At 39.1% G+C, this 16,601-nt stretch overlaps 1 protein-coding gene across 1 annotated transcript in view; it reads right to left on the minus strand.

The window, feature by feature from the left end:
- Nucleotides 1–3,012: 3,012 nt before the first annotated feature.
- Nucleotides 3,013–16,601, minus strand: part of anapc10 (anaphase promoting complex subunit 10) — a 29,887-nt gene continuing 16,298 nt past the window's right edge. Inside the window, exon 4 of the mRNA XM_059964988.1 lies at nt 3,013–3,382. Within this exon, the coding sequence (XP_059820971.1) occupies nt 3,152–3,382 (231 nt within the window). The 3' untranslated portion in view covers nt 3,013–3,151. The remainder of the gene's footprint in view (nt 3,383–16,601) is intronic.

Raw genomic sequence — 16,601 nt, forward strand, 5'->3', positions numbered from 1 at the left:
TACTCATTTGTCTCATTTGCTTGAAATGAAGTCACTGAGAGAGGGCCAGGCCTCATTTGGCTCTGATTCAGATTACCCACTGTTTCTGGACATGGAACCTAGCATTGTAGTGCTGTTGGGGTAGCAGTGGGAATCAACTGTGCTAAAGTTTGGAATTTCACTGTTTGCATACAATTGCAAGAGGATTTTGAACTTCTGAAAATTTCTAAACAATTTCAGTCATTGTAACTTACATTGCCCTGTATCTTAAAATAATTAAAGAGTGAGGGGGTAGAATTACATTGCTCATGTTGGCTGTCACTATACCAGTCTGCAAAAAAAAATTTCATTATTAGCAAATGGCAGAATCAAACAATCAAATGTTTATGTGGGCCCAGCCTAAATTAATTTGGCTTCAGTTGATCAATAACTGTGTTGAGTCTCCAATCAAATCTTCTTTTTGCCCTTTTATCAATAATTTAAGTGTTTTGGTGCATAAACACACATATTTTACTTGCAAAAACTTCTGGTTGATAGGCAGGTTTAGAATATAATAGGTGCCCTACTCAATGTCATGCACTGACTTACATCATTTCTCACTTACGTGAATGTTTTACCTTTGTCCTACACCCTACAAACAAATGCACTGCAGTGGTATATCGAAGTACAGCATCCCCAAACTCTGTCATCAGGAAATGGAAGGACAGGAGGTGCAATGGAAAGTGCCTGCAAATTCCCCTGCCATTCTCGACTATATTGGAAATGTACTATTGTTGTCATCAATGTCAATATAAATTCAAGAACTTTCTATCATAAAAACATTGTACAAAATACCTTAACAACAAACAGATGTAAATCAAGGCAATTACCCACTGCTGCCTTCTTTGGGGCCATTTGGATTGAGAAACAAATAGTGAATTGTCAGATTTTTTTGTAGTCATAATTTTACAGCAAGTACGGCTTGCCTTATACAATTATTCCAAAGGCACGTACACTGTAGCATTTTAATTTAATTTCTTTTCTGGTAATCTTTTTAGAAGGGTCAGTGGGATCAGTGTATTTTACATAGCTGGATAAATTTGCTATCACAATGGACTACAAATGACCTAAAAGTAAATGAAGAGACTTTAATTATTTTAAAGCTATGTTTCTAGTCAGTATATAAGAGTTAATCATTCTTCAGAACAGACGATCACATTTCTTACAACCAAGTAGTCTTAGTCCAAGGGTTAGAATCAGTCATACTGTTCTGCCTCTCGAAGAGTTGTTCATTGTGTACAAACATCACTTCCTGGTTGTAAGCTGTTTTTACATTATTTCCTGCGCAAGTTAAAATTTGGATTACAACTTTGAGTAAACATGTTAGAAAGACATCTATTTCCATTCACTCTTTACTTGCCTTTGAAATAGCAATATCTGAGAGTCTTAAGCTTTCTTAATATAACGCATTTAGCAGATGTACTTTGAAGGAACTATTATGTTGATCATTCATCATTAAGTTATTGCTGTTGCACAAGTTCACTTTAGTCCACTGCACAGCGACAGAATGCCGCATGTGTATTACCTTGATTAATGCTGTTAGTGAGAATAATAGTTATCAATAATATTAGTTTATTCTGTGTTTTATTTAACTTTCTGAAATTTCACAAACTTTTCACATTTAAAAACCCTGAAGAAAGTTTCCAGCTCAGATGATTTTTGAGAAGGTGTTTAACTGCCTGCCTAACTTTGTATGCAATCCACTGTGAGGGCAGCAGGGTGAAAATGTCACTTCTTAAGGACATGGCTGACAAGATCCTCACACTTGACTCATCCACTGAGATTCTGCTGTTGCTTGGCAGAGACACCATCTGTGGACCTGGGTTGGGTCACAGTGGGTGAGATCTTGCTTGATGGCGCTCATTAGCCCACTCTCAGCACATTTAAGACTAATGTGCAGAAGAATAGGCACCCAAGTTATTTCAGACCCTGTGAGAGTATAATTGATAAGAAACTGAAGATTGTAGAAGTAACCAAAGACAGCCTTTGTAGTGGTTGGCACACATATATGCAATCTCAGTGCAGAGCAACTGGATCAGGCAAACGTTAGAATCCTTCTTGCTGTTCAAAGACAGGTGTATGCTGAGGAAGAACAATGTATCACCAAGCAGGTACTAATTCTAATCAAAAGTTAACTTAGTGAACTCTATCCTCTTCTTGACTCTGAGGGGCTACAGCAAGTTGGAGGATGTATTAAGAAAGCATGACTCACTTCAGAGGTGCCTCACCCGATGGTCATTCTGGGTGTGCATCATGTCCGATCTGCTCATGAGACATCACCATGAGAAAGTACATCAACACTGATGACATTTTCGAAACAAGAATGGTTGAAGACTGTGCAGTAAGACTGTTTTCAAGACCAGTTTCTGAGACTATCCTTTTTTGCCAAAGACTTAATGAAATGATCATTTGACTTTTAGTTTCAGTAGATAAGTTTGACATCATGGTTATCAGGTGCACAGTGCTCGGCCTTTGGAGGCGCTGTTTGTTTTGTACAAACAGCACTTCCTGGTCACAAGCTGCTTTTTACATCATTTCCTGTGGGGTTAATTTGGATTTTGACTTTGAGCAAACATGGTAGAAGATTATCCATCTCTATCCATTCATTATTTGCCATTAAATATTTGAGAGTCTCAAGCTTTAACATCAGTAAACATTTAGAAGATGTAATTTGAAGGAACTGTGAAGTTTATCATTCACTGCTATCATTCCACCACACGTTCACTCTCATCCACAGCATAACAATAAAATGTTGCATGTATGTATTACCTTGTTTAACACTGATCATGAGAATAATCAATAATATTAGTATATTCAGGCTTGCAATAATTCTGAATTGAATCTAACATGTGTTTTACCTAAATTTCTGCAGTTTCACAAAGTTTTCTCAAGCTTCTGGCTTGGGAGATTTTTGAGAAGGTATTTAACTCTCTCTCTAGCTTTATACGCAATATACTGTGAAGGCAGCAGACAAATAATTCTCAAAGTGCGAGGTTTGATAAATTATTTTTATTTTGCATCCATTCAATATAGAACATTTTCATGATAAAAAAAGACCATTGCTGATTAAGAAAAAGTGACTACTGATGTAATCATCAAAGAATGTACACAAAACATTTGATTTAATGTTCAATCATCTGATGCAGCGATACATCATGAAGTCTATAGTGGTACATCTAGGAAATTTACCAATTGAACTTTCTTCCACTGGCGTGTAGACTTTAATCTGCCTCATGTGTGTGTCTCTTCCATTCTGATGATTGGCTAGTACAGCAATCTGTATCATAAACGTACGGATTGGCTTCTTGTTGATATCAGTGAGTGGAACATGAATCCAGCCGCTGGGCTCCACTAGTTCCAATTGCTGTAGTTAAATTAGAAACAAGAGTTTAAACACTGATTCCATCTTATTGCAAGCATAGACAAAATAACTCCAGTATGCTAACAGCATATGAAAACAAATAAGTGCAATGAGAATATGACCTTAGAACTACTCAATTTTTAAATCTGTAAGTAGTTCCATTATGCATTATTGTAGCTTAAGTTCATCAGCCACAGACCTTAAAATATAGTGGAAGCTACATACAACTTATTTTACAAAAACTAAAATGTAGCAGATAGAAATGTAAGAAAAAGACTACTCACAATACAAGATTAAAATGATACAACTCTCCAAATGTAGGAGATCCAAAATTGGCATCACATGTATTAGGCACAACTATCGAAATGTGCCTTTGAGTCAGAAGATTATGGAATAATGCCTCAAGCCAGTGAGTTGAACATCAAAATCTCAGATACCCATCCTGGTATTGCACCAAAGGTGATCTGGAGCCACATGTGCCCTCTCAGGTCAATTTTAAAAAATTACAAGACACTATAATGCAAGATGGCTAGCCATGGTATTGTGGCCAGGATTTACCCCCTCAACCGGTATTACAAAAACAGAATATCTGACCAATGACAAACATTTGGTTGCAGGTTTTTGCTATGTAAAAAAATTAAAAGCTGCAATTTCTACATTCAAAAGTAGTTTACTGGCTGTGAAACACTTGTTGCAGACTACCATAACCTGCATTATAAAATGTAAACCTCCCTTTGTTCTTTTTTAAAGATCAAGAGCAGCAAAGAAATTTATTCTGAAAAATCATTTGCCAAGACAGCTAACTACTCTCTCCCCACCCCGCAAAGTTGCTGTCTGACCCCTTAGTATTTACAACATCTTCTGTTTTTACTAAAAACTAGTATCTGTGTTTTTCTTTTATGATTACAATGTGAGGGAGATTTTTAATTATATTACATTAAATTCCATTTGTGTACCTCACCAGCTGGAATTCAGGGAATGGCTGAAACTAACTGGAAATCAGGAAATAATGTAAACTTAGTCACAAATTCCACCCACCGTAGTCATTTATTTAAATGATGAACAACAATGGTCACACCAGTAGTCACAGGCTTCCAGTCTGAAAAATAACATTCCATCATCCCTCTGCTTCCCAACATCAAGCCAATTATGTATTCAATTAGACTGATCTCCTTGGATCCCATGCAATATAACCTTCCAGCCTTGCCTTCCATACAGAACCTTGTCAAAGGCTTTGCTAAGGTCTATATCGACATTGTCCACTACTCTCCCATCATCAAAATGCTTGGTTACCCATCAGATTTGAGAGAGACAATTTCCCCATACACAAAGCTTTGCTGACTATCCCCAATTAGTCCTTACCTATCCAATGCTGGTAGATCTCAGAAACGCCTCCAGTAACTTGTTCAACACTGATGTCAGGCACACTGGCTTATAGTTTACTGTCTTAGATTTATTTCCTTCCTAAGTAACAGTATAATAACACTCTCCAGTCTTTTGGAACTTCACCTGCAGTTAAAGATGATTCAAAACATCTCTGCAGAGATCTCTGCAATGTTATTCCTAGCTTCCTACAAAGTCCATCTCTTCCACAGATTCTTTCACAATTGAGCATTTCTCCAGGGGCATCAGCCTAGATTTTAAGCTAGCTCCAAATTAGAACTCTAACTCATAATAATAGTAGTCTTGCCTCAGAGCTATGTCACATTGACTGACTGGTACTGGGGCAATAAACAAATGAGAAGCTGGCTGTCACAAGACTGTCTTATGCTCAAATCTTGAGCAACCAAACATCTCAGGATAAAGTGAAATAGAGGAAGTAGTTATGGATGAGGTATGGAGGGAAAAGGAAGGAAAAAGAGAATGCTATGATGGAACAAAAATCTTGCACCTGCACAAATAAAAATGGAAGTATTATGTGAACTCAAACATGTTAAAATTACTGTTTCAACATCCTGGACGACTTCAACAAAAATATTGAATAAAACTTCACTTTTCCATTAGGAAAGATGAACAAAAGTACACCATGTATATTTTACTTGAATATCAGAGTACTGCTAGAGGGTATTTAAGCTGACCATTCTAACAGCTTGTAACCAAAACATATTCATTGTGTTGAATTAAAATTATTTAACTTGGCTGTATAAAGCCAAATAGACTTTCAACCATAATGAATTGCCCATGCACTGTTTTACTACAGGAAGATTTTCTTGGCAAACTTTTTAAGCAATTGATTACATTTACATATCATTCTTTAAGTCAGTTTTAATATTAATGTAAAACAGCCAAGTTTCTGTTCATAAATTGAATACAAACATTGAGTACTGGGTATCAGTTTAATGTATTTCCATTGGCATTAAAGTGAGTTTCAAAGTAAAATCTATAACTTATTTTTAAGATTAAAACTTTTTACTTGTCTGAAAGTAGATTACACACAACAAACGTGAAAGTTTAGGTATATATGATTACATCGTTTTCTAAGGTCATTTGGGAATTCAGAATGGGCTGAGTTCACAAAATGGAGACAATAGTAACATTTTCCAAGTGGTTGAACGCCTATTTTGAAACTGTAGACAGCCTATAACAACCCATTATAAATTAGCATAACCTGCCACCCACATTGCTGAAGAAACAGCTTTCCAACACATGCATTAAGATAAAAACCTACTAAATCCTTTAACACCCATTCACATATTTACGACACTTCATTTAGTTGAAAATGCCAAAAAAAGCTTTCTACAATGAATCTACTCTGTTGATGGATCAATTGCGAATTCAGCTGCTGTTGAAGATTCATGACTAAAAGCACTTTAAAAACAAAACTGCTGAGTATACTATATTCTTTATATCACCACTTGTGGAACACATTTGATGATTTAAGAAAACCTACCAGAAGTTCCCACAGCTTGTGGATACAGTATTCAATGCTCAGAAATGCAACTGGTCACAGCCAGTGCTAGAGCCAGCTAGTTCCCTTTATTCTCATTTCATTTCACTAAAGAGCAGCTGAACAGACCCTGAAACAGTAAATTTTACTGGTAAGTACATTTAAAATGAGCATGTACCTCAGTAACTACAGAGAATTGGGAGAATATACTTCAAAGAATAAATGATGTGAAAATAAGATTACAAGTTTACAGATGCTTTTATTTTACGTTAAAAAAAACACATGCGACTCATATGAAGTCTGCTGCAATCACCTTATAGCCATACAATGATTCAATCCAAAGGACAAATAAAAGCTTTTAGGATCAGAATCAGATTTACTATCACTGAAATAAGGCATGAAATTTGTTTCATGGCAGCAGTGCTGTGCGAAGACAAATAGTATTGTAAAAAGGAATAACAAGATGGTATTCATAGACTGTTCAGAAATCCAAAGGCTAGAGGGAAGAAGCTGTTCCTAAATTGTGAGCATGGTTTTCAGGTTCCTGTACCTCATAACTGATGGTAAAAATGAGAACACAGGTGAGGGTCCTTGACAATGGATGTCTCTTTCTTAAGACACTTCTTGAAGTCTTCGATGATGGGGAGGGTGGTGACCTTGGAGCTGGTTGAGTTTGTAACCCTCTTGCAATTCCATGCATTGGAGGCTCCACACCTGTCTGTAATGCAACTAATCAGAATGCTCTCATTGTATAGCTATAGAAATTAGTACGAGTAGTGAAAAACCAAATCTCAAACTCCTAACAAAATAGAAATGATGTGCCATTTACATGATTGTATTAATGTGTTGGGCCCAGAATAAATACTCTGAAATGGTAATGTCCAGGAATTTCAAGCTGCTCTTTCCACTTTGATGCCTCACTAAGAACTGGTTTCTCCCAACTTCCTTTTCCTGGTGTCCAAGATCAGTTCCTTGGACTCACTAATGTCAAATGCTAGGTTATTGCTACATCACTGAACCAGCTGATCTAATTCATCCCTGTAAGACTCTTCATCTGAGATTCTGCCAATAATGATGTCATTAGTAAATTTATAGATGCATTTCAGCTGTGCTTAGTCACACAGTCATGAGTATAGAGGCAGTAGAGCAATGGGCTATGCACACATCCTTGAGGTGCACCTGTGTTGATAGTGTACAAGGATAATATGTTATTACCTATCTGCACTGACTGTAGTCTTCCAACAAGGAAAGGGTATCCAGCTGCTAGGGAAGTACAGAGGCCCAGGTTTCCAAGCTTAGTTATTAGTACCAAGGAAATGGTGGTATTGAATACCAAGTTGTAATTGATAAGAAGTAGCCTGATGTATGTCTTGTGGTTGTCCAAGTGCTCCAAAGCAGAGTGGAGAACCAGTGAGATAGTGTCTGCTGTAGTAGGCAAATTGCAGCAGTTACAAGTCCTTGTGTTCAGATCCTGGCCAGGTAGACCCATCAGGGTCTGAAAACTTGGGAGGGTTTACCCACTTGAAGGATGTTTGGACATTGACCTCCAAGACAGAGATTATAGGGTCGCTAGATGCTCTGGGGATTCACACAGGTGTAGTGCAATTCTTCCTTTCAAAGTGTGCATAAAAGTGCACATTGGGGAGTTGAGCATCACTGCCATTTATGCTGTTATGTTTCACCCTATAGGAAGAAATGGCACAAGAAACCTGCCACAGCTGGTGTGCATCCGATTCTGTCCCTAGCTTCACTTGGAGTTGCCTTTTCACACTCACAATGGCTTTCTGTAGGCCATACATGGATTTCTTGTAGGATTCTAGATACCAGCCTTGAACGTCACAGATCTAGCTCTCAGCAGACTGCAAATCTTCAAGTTCATCCTGGGCTTCTGGTTTGGGGCAACTCGGTATGTTCTCGAAGGCACAAACTCATCCAAACGTGTCTTGATGAAATCAGTGATAGCTATGACATGTTCATTCAGATCTGAAGGTGAATACCTGAATGCTGTCCAGTCCACTGATTCAAAGCAGTCCTGTAAATCCTTGTTTGCCTCACTTGACCATAACTTCGTCGCCCTCACTACAGGTAGTCTGCCTATACGACTGGACCTATTTAGGTCAGATATTAGATCATATATTGGGTTGGATTATAGGATACATGTCACAGCAATAAGGGGGAAACAAGAAAAGATCACCAGAGACAATCTCAAGAAATCTAAAGATATATACGATTTCAATTTACATGGTAATCCTCATCTTCTAGAATCACATAGTTCATCAGTTCTTTCCTTCAAGTGCATATCTGTATAGTGACAACTTTGCCAAAGAAATGACACAGGAAAGGAAAGAGAAAATGAACAAGATCAAAGAGCAATTACTTAATGATGTTAAACAATCAATACAGCTTCACAGGCAAAGAGCATAAGACCATAATATAGAGGAGCAGAATTAAGCCATTTGGCCCATGAAGTCTGCTCTGTCACTTCATCATGGCTGATTCAATTTTCCTCTCAACCCACTCTCCTGCCTTCTCCCCGTATCCCTTCATGCCCTGACCAATCAAGAATATATAAAGACTTAACCTCCACAGCTACCTATGGCAAAGAATTCCACAGATCACCACTCTGTCTAAAGAAATTCCTCATTATCTCTGTTCTCAAAGGACATCCCTCCAGTTTGAGGCTGTGCCCTCTGGTCTTAGAATCTCCCACCACATGAATATTCTCTCCATTTCCACTCTATCACGGCCTTTCACCTTTCGATAGGTTTCAATGAGGTCACCCCTCATTCTTCTGAATTCTAGTGGACACAGGCCCAAAGCCATTAAACATTCTTCCAATGACAAACCATTTAATCCTGGAATCATTTTCATGAACCTTCTTTGAACCCTCTCCAGCTCATCCTCTCTAAGATAAGGGGCACAAACCTGCTCACAATACTCTAAGTGAGGCCTCACTTAGTTTCAACATTACATTTTTGCTTTTATATTCCAGTCCCCTTGAAATGAATGCTAACATTGCATTTCCCTTCCTCACCAAACTTAACCTACAAATTAACCTTTAGGAAACCCTGCACAAGGATTCCTAGGTCCCTTTGCACCTCAGTTTTTTGTACTTTTTCTCCATTTTAAAAATAGTCATTTTCATTTCTTCTACCAAAGTGCATAACCACACACTTCCCGACACTATTCGACCTGCCATTTCTTTGCCAATTCTCCTAATCTGTCTCAGCCCTTCTGTAGCCTCTCTACTTCCTCAAAACTACTGTCGTTCCGCCTATCTTCAAACTTTGCAACGAAACCATCAATTCTATCATTCAAACCATTGACATCTAATGTAAAAATTGTTCCCAACATAGACACCTGTGGAGCCAGAAAATGCTCCCTTTATTCCCATTCTGTTCCTGCCAATCAGCCACTGCTAGAATCATTCCTGTAACCATGGGCTCATAGCTTGTAGAACAGCCTCATGTGTGGCTCCTTGTCAAGGGCCTTCTGAAAATCCAAGTACACAACATCAACTGATTATCCTTTGTCTATCCTGCTTGTTATTTCCTTAAAGAATTCCAATAGATTTGCCTGACAAGACTTTCTTGAGGAAACCATGCTATGGCCTATTTTATCATGTACCTCAATAATCAACTCCAACATCTTCCCAACTAGGGGTCAGACTAACTGGCTTATAGTTTCCTTTTTCTGCCTCTCTCCCTTCTTCAAAAGTGGAATGACTGCTGCAATTTTTCAGTCTTCTTCATTCTTGGACCCAGGCCTGGGCCCCACTGCTTCAACTCTGCCTCACCTCCGCTCACCTCAGTTCTGCCACTTCAAATCACCTACAAGTCCACTACTGCAGTGACCAAACATTGGCTCATGCGCCACTCTTGGGCCTAGGACCTGCCACCTCATTTCATCCCATACACGCCACACCACAACTGGCTTCACCTGCAAGAATTCAGTTCGCATTGCAAATATGCTTGATCGTACAGGCGATTACAAGCTCAACTCCAAAAGAGAAGTTACAGGCTATTGATTGCAGTGATTGTATCGAGTAGAAGTGTGTTTAATACAATAATTTATAGTTGAATTTGCCACCAGCAAGTTGTTGCTGTGCTTCACCAGTACCACCTTAAACTGGATTCCACAAAATAACTAAAGAATGCAATCATTTTAAATGTCTGGGACTTGTTTTTTCTTTTTCCAACATATTGAAGGGCTTAATTATATGTAACAGAAGCATAAAACAAATGTAATAACCATTGAACAAATAAATCCTGTGACCTTTTTAAGTCCACATTTTTAATATTTAATTTATGGAGGAACCAAGGTATATTGTTCATCTCTCAGGTAACAGAAAATGCTTAATGCAAATTACTCAAGTTTCCCACATTGTGGTTCTGGTACTAGATGTTCATTTCTGAAATGAGAGCAATGTAACCCAACACATATTATAGCATACAACTTTGAAGAGAATACTTGATGAGTCACAAGCAAAATTCCCTTTTCGTACCTTGAGAGTGAATTATTTTCTGGAGCATAATGCACAGGTAGCAATAGTCAATTATTCCCAACATGCAAGAGTGGCTGAACAGAAAATTAGGAAAGCATAAGGGGAGCAATCACTGAAATCTAATATAACTCATAAAATAGTGCAGCAATGGCATTTTTCATTACAATACATTTCATGTACAATTTGAATAACCATCAGAACATAGAACAGGGCAGCACAGTGCAGGCTGCTCAGCCCATGATGGTTCTGACCTTTTAACATATTCCAAGATTAGTCTAACCCTTCCATGCCACATAGTACTACATTTTTCTTTCATCCATGTGCCTTTGTAAAAGTCTCTTAAATGGCCCCTTGTATTACCCATTCCCACCCTGGGAAGAAGTCTCTGGCTATCCACTCTGTCTTGTACATTTCTACCAAGTTACCTCTCATCCTCCTCCTCTGCAAAAAGCCCTAACCCATACAACTAATAAGACATGCTCTCTAATCCAGGCAGCACCCTGGTAAATCATCTCTGACCTTATAAAAAGCTTCAACATCCTTCCTATAATAATGTGACTACAACTGAACACAACTCCAAGTGTGGTCTAACCAGTTTTTCTGAGCTGCAACATTACTTCGTGGCTCTTGAACTCAATCCCTTGACTAGTACAGGCCCATGCACCATAAACCTTCTTAACACTATCAACTTGCAGTGTAATTCTGAGGGATCAGTGGACATGAACCCAAGATCCTTCTGTTCATCCACATTTAAAAATCCTCCCATTAATCCTGTACTCTGCCTTCAAGTTTGACCTTCCAAAGTGATTCACCACACTTTTCTGCACTGAACTCCCATTGTAACCTATGACAATCTTCTACACTATCCAAAACACCACCAACCTTTGAGTTATCTGGACCTTCGTATTATCTGAAAACTTACTATCTCACCCTTCCGCCTACTCACCCAAGTTATTTACAAAAATCAAAACCAGTAAGAGTCCCAGTTCAGATCCTTGTGGAGCACTGATGGTCACTGACCTCCAGGCAGAATCCACTCCATCTATTTCCACCCTCCATCTTTTTGTGGAAAAGCCAATTCTGAACCAACATCAGCAAATTTCCCTGGATCCCATGCCTCCTGACTTTCTGAATGAATCAACCATAGGGAAACTTGTCAAATGCCTTACTAAAATCCACATACACCATATCAAATGTGTTTTGTTACCTCCTTGAATTTAATCAGGCTTATGAGGCATGAAATGCTCCTCACAAAGTCATGTCACAAAGCTTCACTATCCCTAATCACATTATGCTTCTGCAAATGCTCATAAATTAGGCCTCTTGAATAGTTTGCCCATCTCAGGCACAAGACTCACTGGTCTATAATTCCCAGGAGTATATCTATTACCTTTCTTGAACAATGGAATGACATTTGCCATTCTCCAACAATCTGGTATTACTCCTGTGGTGTAAGTTAGGCTGCAAAGATTGTCATCAAAAGTACAGCAATTTCTTCCCTTGCTTCCCATAACTTGAGGTATATCCCATCCTATCTGGGAGACATCTATTTTAATGATTTTCTTAAGTTCTACTATATCCTCTTTCTTAACATCAGCACGTTCAAGCATATCAGCCTGTTCTACATTGACCACACATTCGTCAATGTCCCTCTCGCTGGTGAATACTTAATGAAGTATTAATAAAGAGCCACCCCTACCTCCTCTGACTCCAGTTACCCATTTCTACTTGTATCCTGATCAGTCTTACCCTCACTCCAATCATCCTCTTGTTCTTCACATACATGTAGGACACCTTGGGGCTTTCCTTAATCCTACTTGGCAAAGCCTTCTAGCTTAACCTCCTTCTTGACTATCCTTTAACTCTCTAGAGCCGTCTGATCCTTGCTTTCCAAACCTTAAGTGTGTCTCTTTCTCCTTAACTAGATGTTCCACATCTCTGATCAACCATGGATTCCTTCAGCCTATCAATCTTTCCCTGGTTCAGTCAGAAAATCTAAACAGAATGCCATGCAAGTGTTCCCTAAACAACCTCCACAATTCTGTTGTGCATTTTCCTGTGTACGTTTGTTCCCAATTTACGTTCGCAAGTTCCTACCTAATATCTTAATTCCCCCTCCCCAATTAAATAGTCTGCTCCTATCCTTGCCCATGGCTATAGTAAAGGACATGTAGTTGTGATCACACTCTCCAAAATGCTCATCCACTGAGAGATCTGTCATCTGACCAGGTTTATTGCCAAGTAGGGTCTAGAAGGGTCTCTCCTCTAGCCAGCCTGTCTACAAACTGTGTCAGGAACACTTTGCAGACACACCTAACAAATTCCACACCATCTAAACTTTTTTTTACTGATGAAATGCCAATCAATATCAGGGAAGTTGAAGTCCCCCATGACAAAAGCCATGTTATTTTTGCATCTTTCCAAAATATGACTCCTGATCTGTTACCATTGGGGGGGTAGTTCTATAGAATATTCCCAATAGAATGATTGCTCCTTTCCTATTTCTTATTAACACCCACTGACTCAATAAGTGATCCTTCCACAATGTGCTCCCTTTCTACAGATGTGATACTATCCTGGATTAGAAATGGGAACATTTCAGTGATGGGACGAATGAAGTAGTGAATTTATACACCCTGGTTCAAAAGCCTGCTGACTGAGGGATAATAACTGCTCCTGAATTTGGTGGTGTGGGTCCTAAGTCTCCTATGCAGTGAGAATAGACCATGGCCTGGGTGCTGGGGGTTCTTGATGATGGATGCTGCTATCCTGTGACAGAGCTCCTTGTAGATGTGATCTACACAAGGTTAAGGATAAGGTTTTGAATGACTTAGAGGAACATGATAAAATAGGGCTAAGTTAGCATGGTTTCCTAAAGGAGAAATCTTGCCTGACAGATCTGTTAGAATTCCTTGAGAAAATAACAAGCATGATAGATAAGGAGAGTCATTTACCTTGTTTACTTGGGTTTTCAGAATGGTTTTTATAAGGTGCTGCACATGAGCCTGCTAAACAAAGTAAGAGCCCATGATATTACAAAAAAGATACAAACATGGATAAAGATTGGCTGACTGGCAGGAGGCAGAAGGAATAAAGTGGCCTATTCTGGTTGGCTGCCAGTGATTAGTGGTGCTCTGTACGAGTCAGTGTTGGGTCTGCTACTTTTCATATATGATCTCAATGATGGGTCTGAGGCCAAGTTTGTGTATAAAGCAAAGATAGGTGAACGGGCAGGTAGTGGTGAGGAAGCAGGGAGTCTCCAAAAGTGTGGCAGATGGAATAGTGCAGGGAAGTGCACTTTGGTAAAAAAAAAATAAAAGCATTATAAACAGGGATCAAAGTCAGAAATTGGATGTGCAAAAGGTCTTGTGAGTCTAGTGCAAGAGTTACTGTTAACTTGCAGACTGAGCTGACAATAAGAAGAGCAGAAGCAATGCTACCTGAGAGGACTTAAATATAAAAGGCTTTATAGTGATCAGACCACATTTCAAGTCAAGTGAAGTTTACAGCATTGTCATTTACTACATGTGTATATAACATACATAATGTATGTAGAAACTAGACGACGATTCTTTGAACCAGGGTGTAAAACACACAGCACACAATAACCTATGAAGAATAAGATTTACAAATGAATCACACATAAATAACACACTAAAGTGCATTAATATTAAATATTGTAAGGTACAGTTCAGATTAACCAGTGACACTTTGAATATGACGTGGCTGGGAGTTCAGAAGCCTAATGGCCTGAGGGAAGACACTGTTTCTCATCCAGACTGTTCTTGTTTTTAATGAATTGTAGTCTCCTGCCTGATGGTAGAAAGTCAAAAAGGATGCTGGATGGATGAGTGGGATCCTTAGTAATACCAAGGGCCCTGTGAATACAGTGCTCCTGATAGATGTCCCAGATGGATGGTAGGGAGACCCCTATGATCCTCTCAGCTGTTCTCAGCCCTTTGTAGAGGCTTCCGGTCCAATGCTCGTCTGTTCCCATACCGGATGGAGATGCAACTTGTCAGGATGCTCTCAATGGTGCTTCTGTAAAATGCACTTAAGGAGGGTGGGAGCCTTGCTTGCTTCAATTTTCTTAGGAAGTGGCAGCGCTCCTGTGCCTTCTTTTTCATGGAAGTGATATTAAGGGACCAGGGGATGTCATCCATGATGTGAACTCCCAGTAACTTGGTACACATTTGGAATACTGTTTGTAGCCTTATCTAAGAAAGGATATGCTGATTCTGGAGAGCAGCAGAGATAGTTTATGAGAGTGATCCTGGGAATGAAAGGGTTAATGTACAGCGTGTTTAATAGCTCTGGACCTGTACTTGCTGGTGTTTAGATGATGCAGGATCCCATTGAAACCTACTAAATATTGAAAGGCCTGGCTTTAGTGGACATGGACAGGATGTTTCCAATATTGGAAAAGTTAGGACCAGAGTGCACAACCTCAGAATAGAAAGACTTCTCTTTAGAACAGAGACAAGTGGGAACTTTTTAGCCAGAGGGTAGCGAATTGTGGGGAATATAACTGCAGCTGTGAAGATTCCTGCTGCACCCACTGACCCTGTGATCTCTGTTTCAGAGATGAGAGGGCGTACAGGAGTGAGATATACTAACTAGTGGAGTGAGGTCACAGCAACACCCTTGCACTCAACACGAGATAAAAGAGCTACTTGTGGACTTCAGGAAGGGTAAGATGAAGGACCACATACCAATCCTCAGAGGGATCAGAAGAGGCGAGAGAGAGCAGTTTCAAGTTCCCGGGTGTCAAGATCTTTGAGGATCTTACCTGGTTCCAACATATCGATGCAGCTATAAAGAAGGCAAGACAGTGACAGAACTTCATTAGGAATTTGAAGAGATTTGGTATGTCCACAGAAACACTTAAAAACTTCTACAAATGTACCACAGAGAGCATTCTGATAGGTTGCATCACTGTCTGGTATGGGAGGGGGGCTCCTGCACCAGACTAGAAGAAGCTGCACTGGGTCGTAAATTTACTCAGCTCCATCTTGGGTACTAGCCTACAAAGTACCCAGGACATCTTCAAAGAGCGGTGTCTCACAGCATCCATTATTAAGGACCTCCAGCACCCAGGGCATGCCCTTTTCTCATTGTTACCATCAGGTAGGAGGTGCAGAAGCCTGAAGCCACACACTCAGTGATTCAGGAACAGCTACTTCCCCTCTGCCATCCAATTCCTAAATGGACATTGAAACCATAACCACCACCTCACTTTTTTTTATATTATTTCTGTTTTTGCATGATCTTTAATCTATTCAATATACATGTACTGTGATTTATTTATTTTCTTCTATATTATGTATTGCATTAACTGCTAAGTTAACAAATTTCACGACACATGCAGGTGATAATAAACCAGATTCTGATTCTGAAATGATTGGGTATATTTAATGTGGAGGTTGACACGTTCTTGATTAGTAAGGGTGTCAAAGGATTGGGATTGGGATTGGGAATGGGATTGAGAAGGAAAATAAACCAGCCATGATTGAATGCAGAGCAGACTTGATAAGCCAAATAACCCAATTCTGTTGCTATGTATTAATGCTCTGTATATCAAACACTTTAAACTAATTTTTATGACAGCACACAGCTAACTGATAACTATATATCATTTTAAATTCTAAAATGATCAATTACAAATGAACATATGAAACTTAGCTCTCATTGTAGGCATAAATAACCATGGCTAATCAACAATGTGTATCTGACTTTAAGTCAATGAATGAGGTACAAGTGCACCACCCCCCCACACCCCACATTACAAAGGGGTTGCATTTCAATGAAACCATCCATATTGCATTAACACA

Source organism: Hypanus sabinus, chromosome 3, assembly GCF_030144855.1.
Source record: "Hypanus sabinus isolate sHypSab1 chromosome 3, sHypSab1.hap1, whole genome shotgun sequence".
NCBI classification, from domain to species: domain Eukaryota; kingdom Metazoa; phylum Chordata; class Chondrichthyes; order Myliobatiformes; family Dasyatidae; genus Hypanus; species Hypanus sabinus.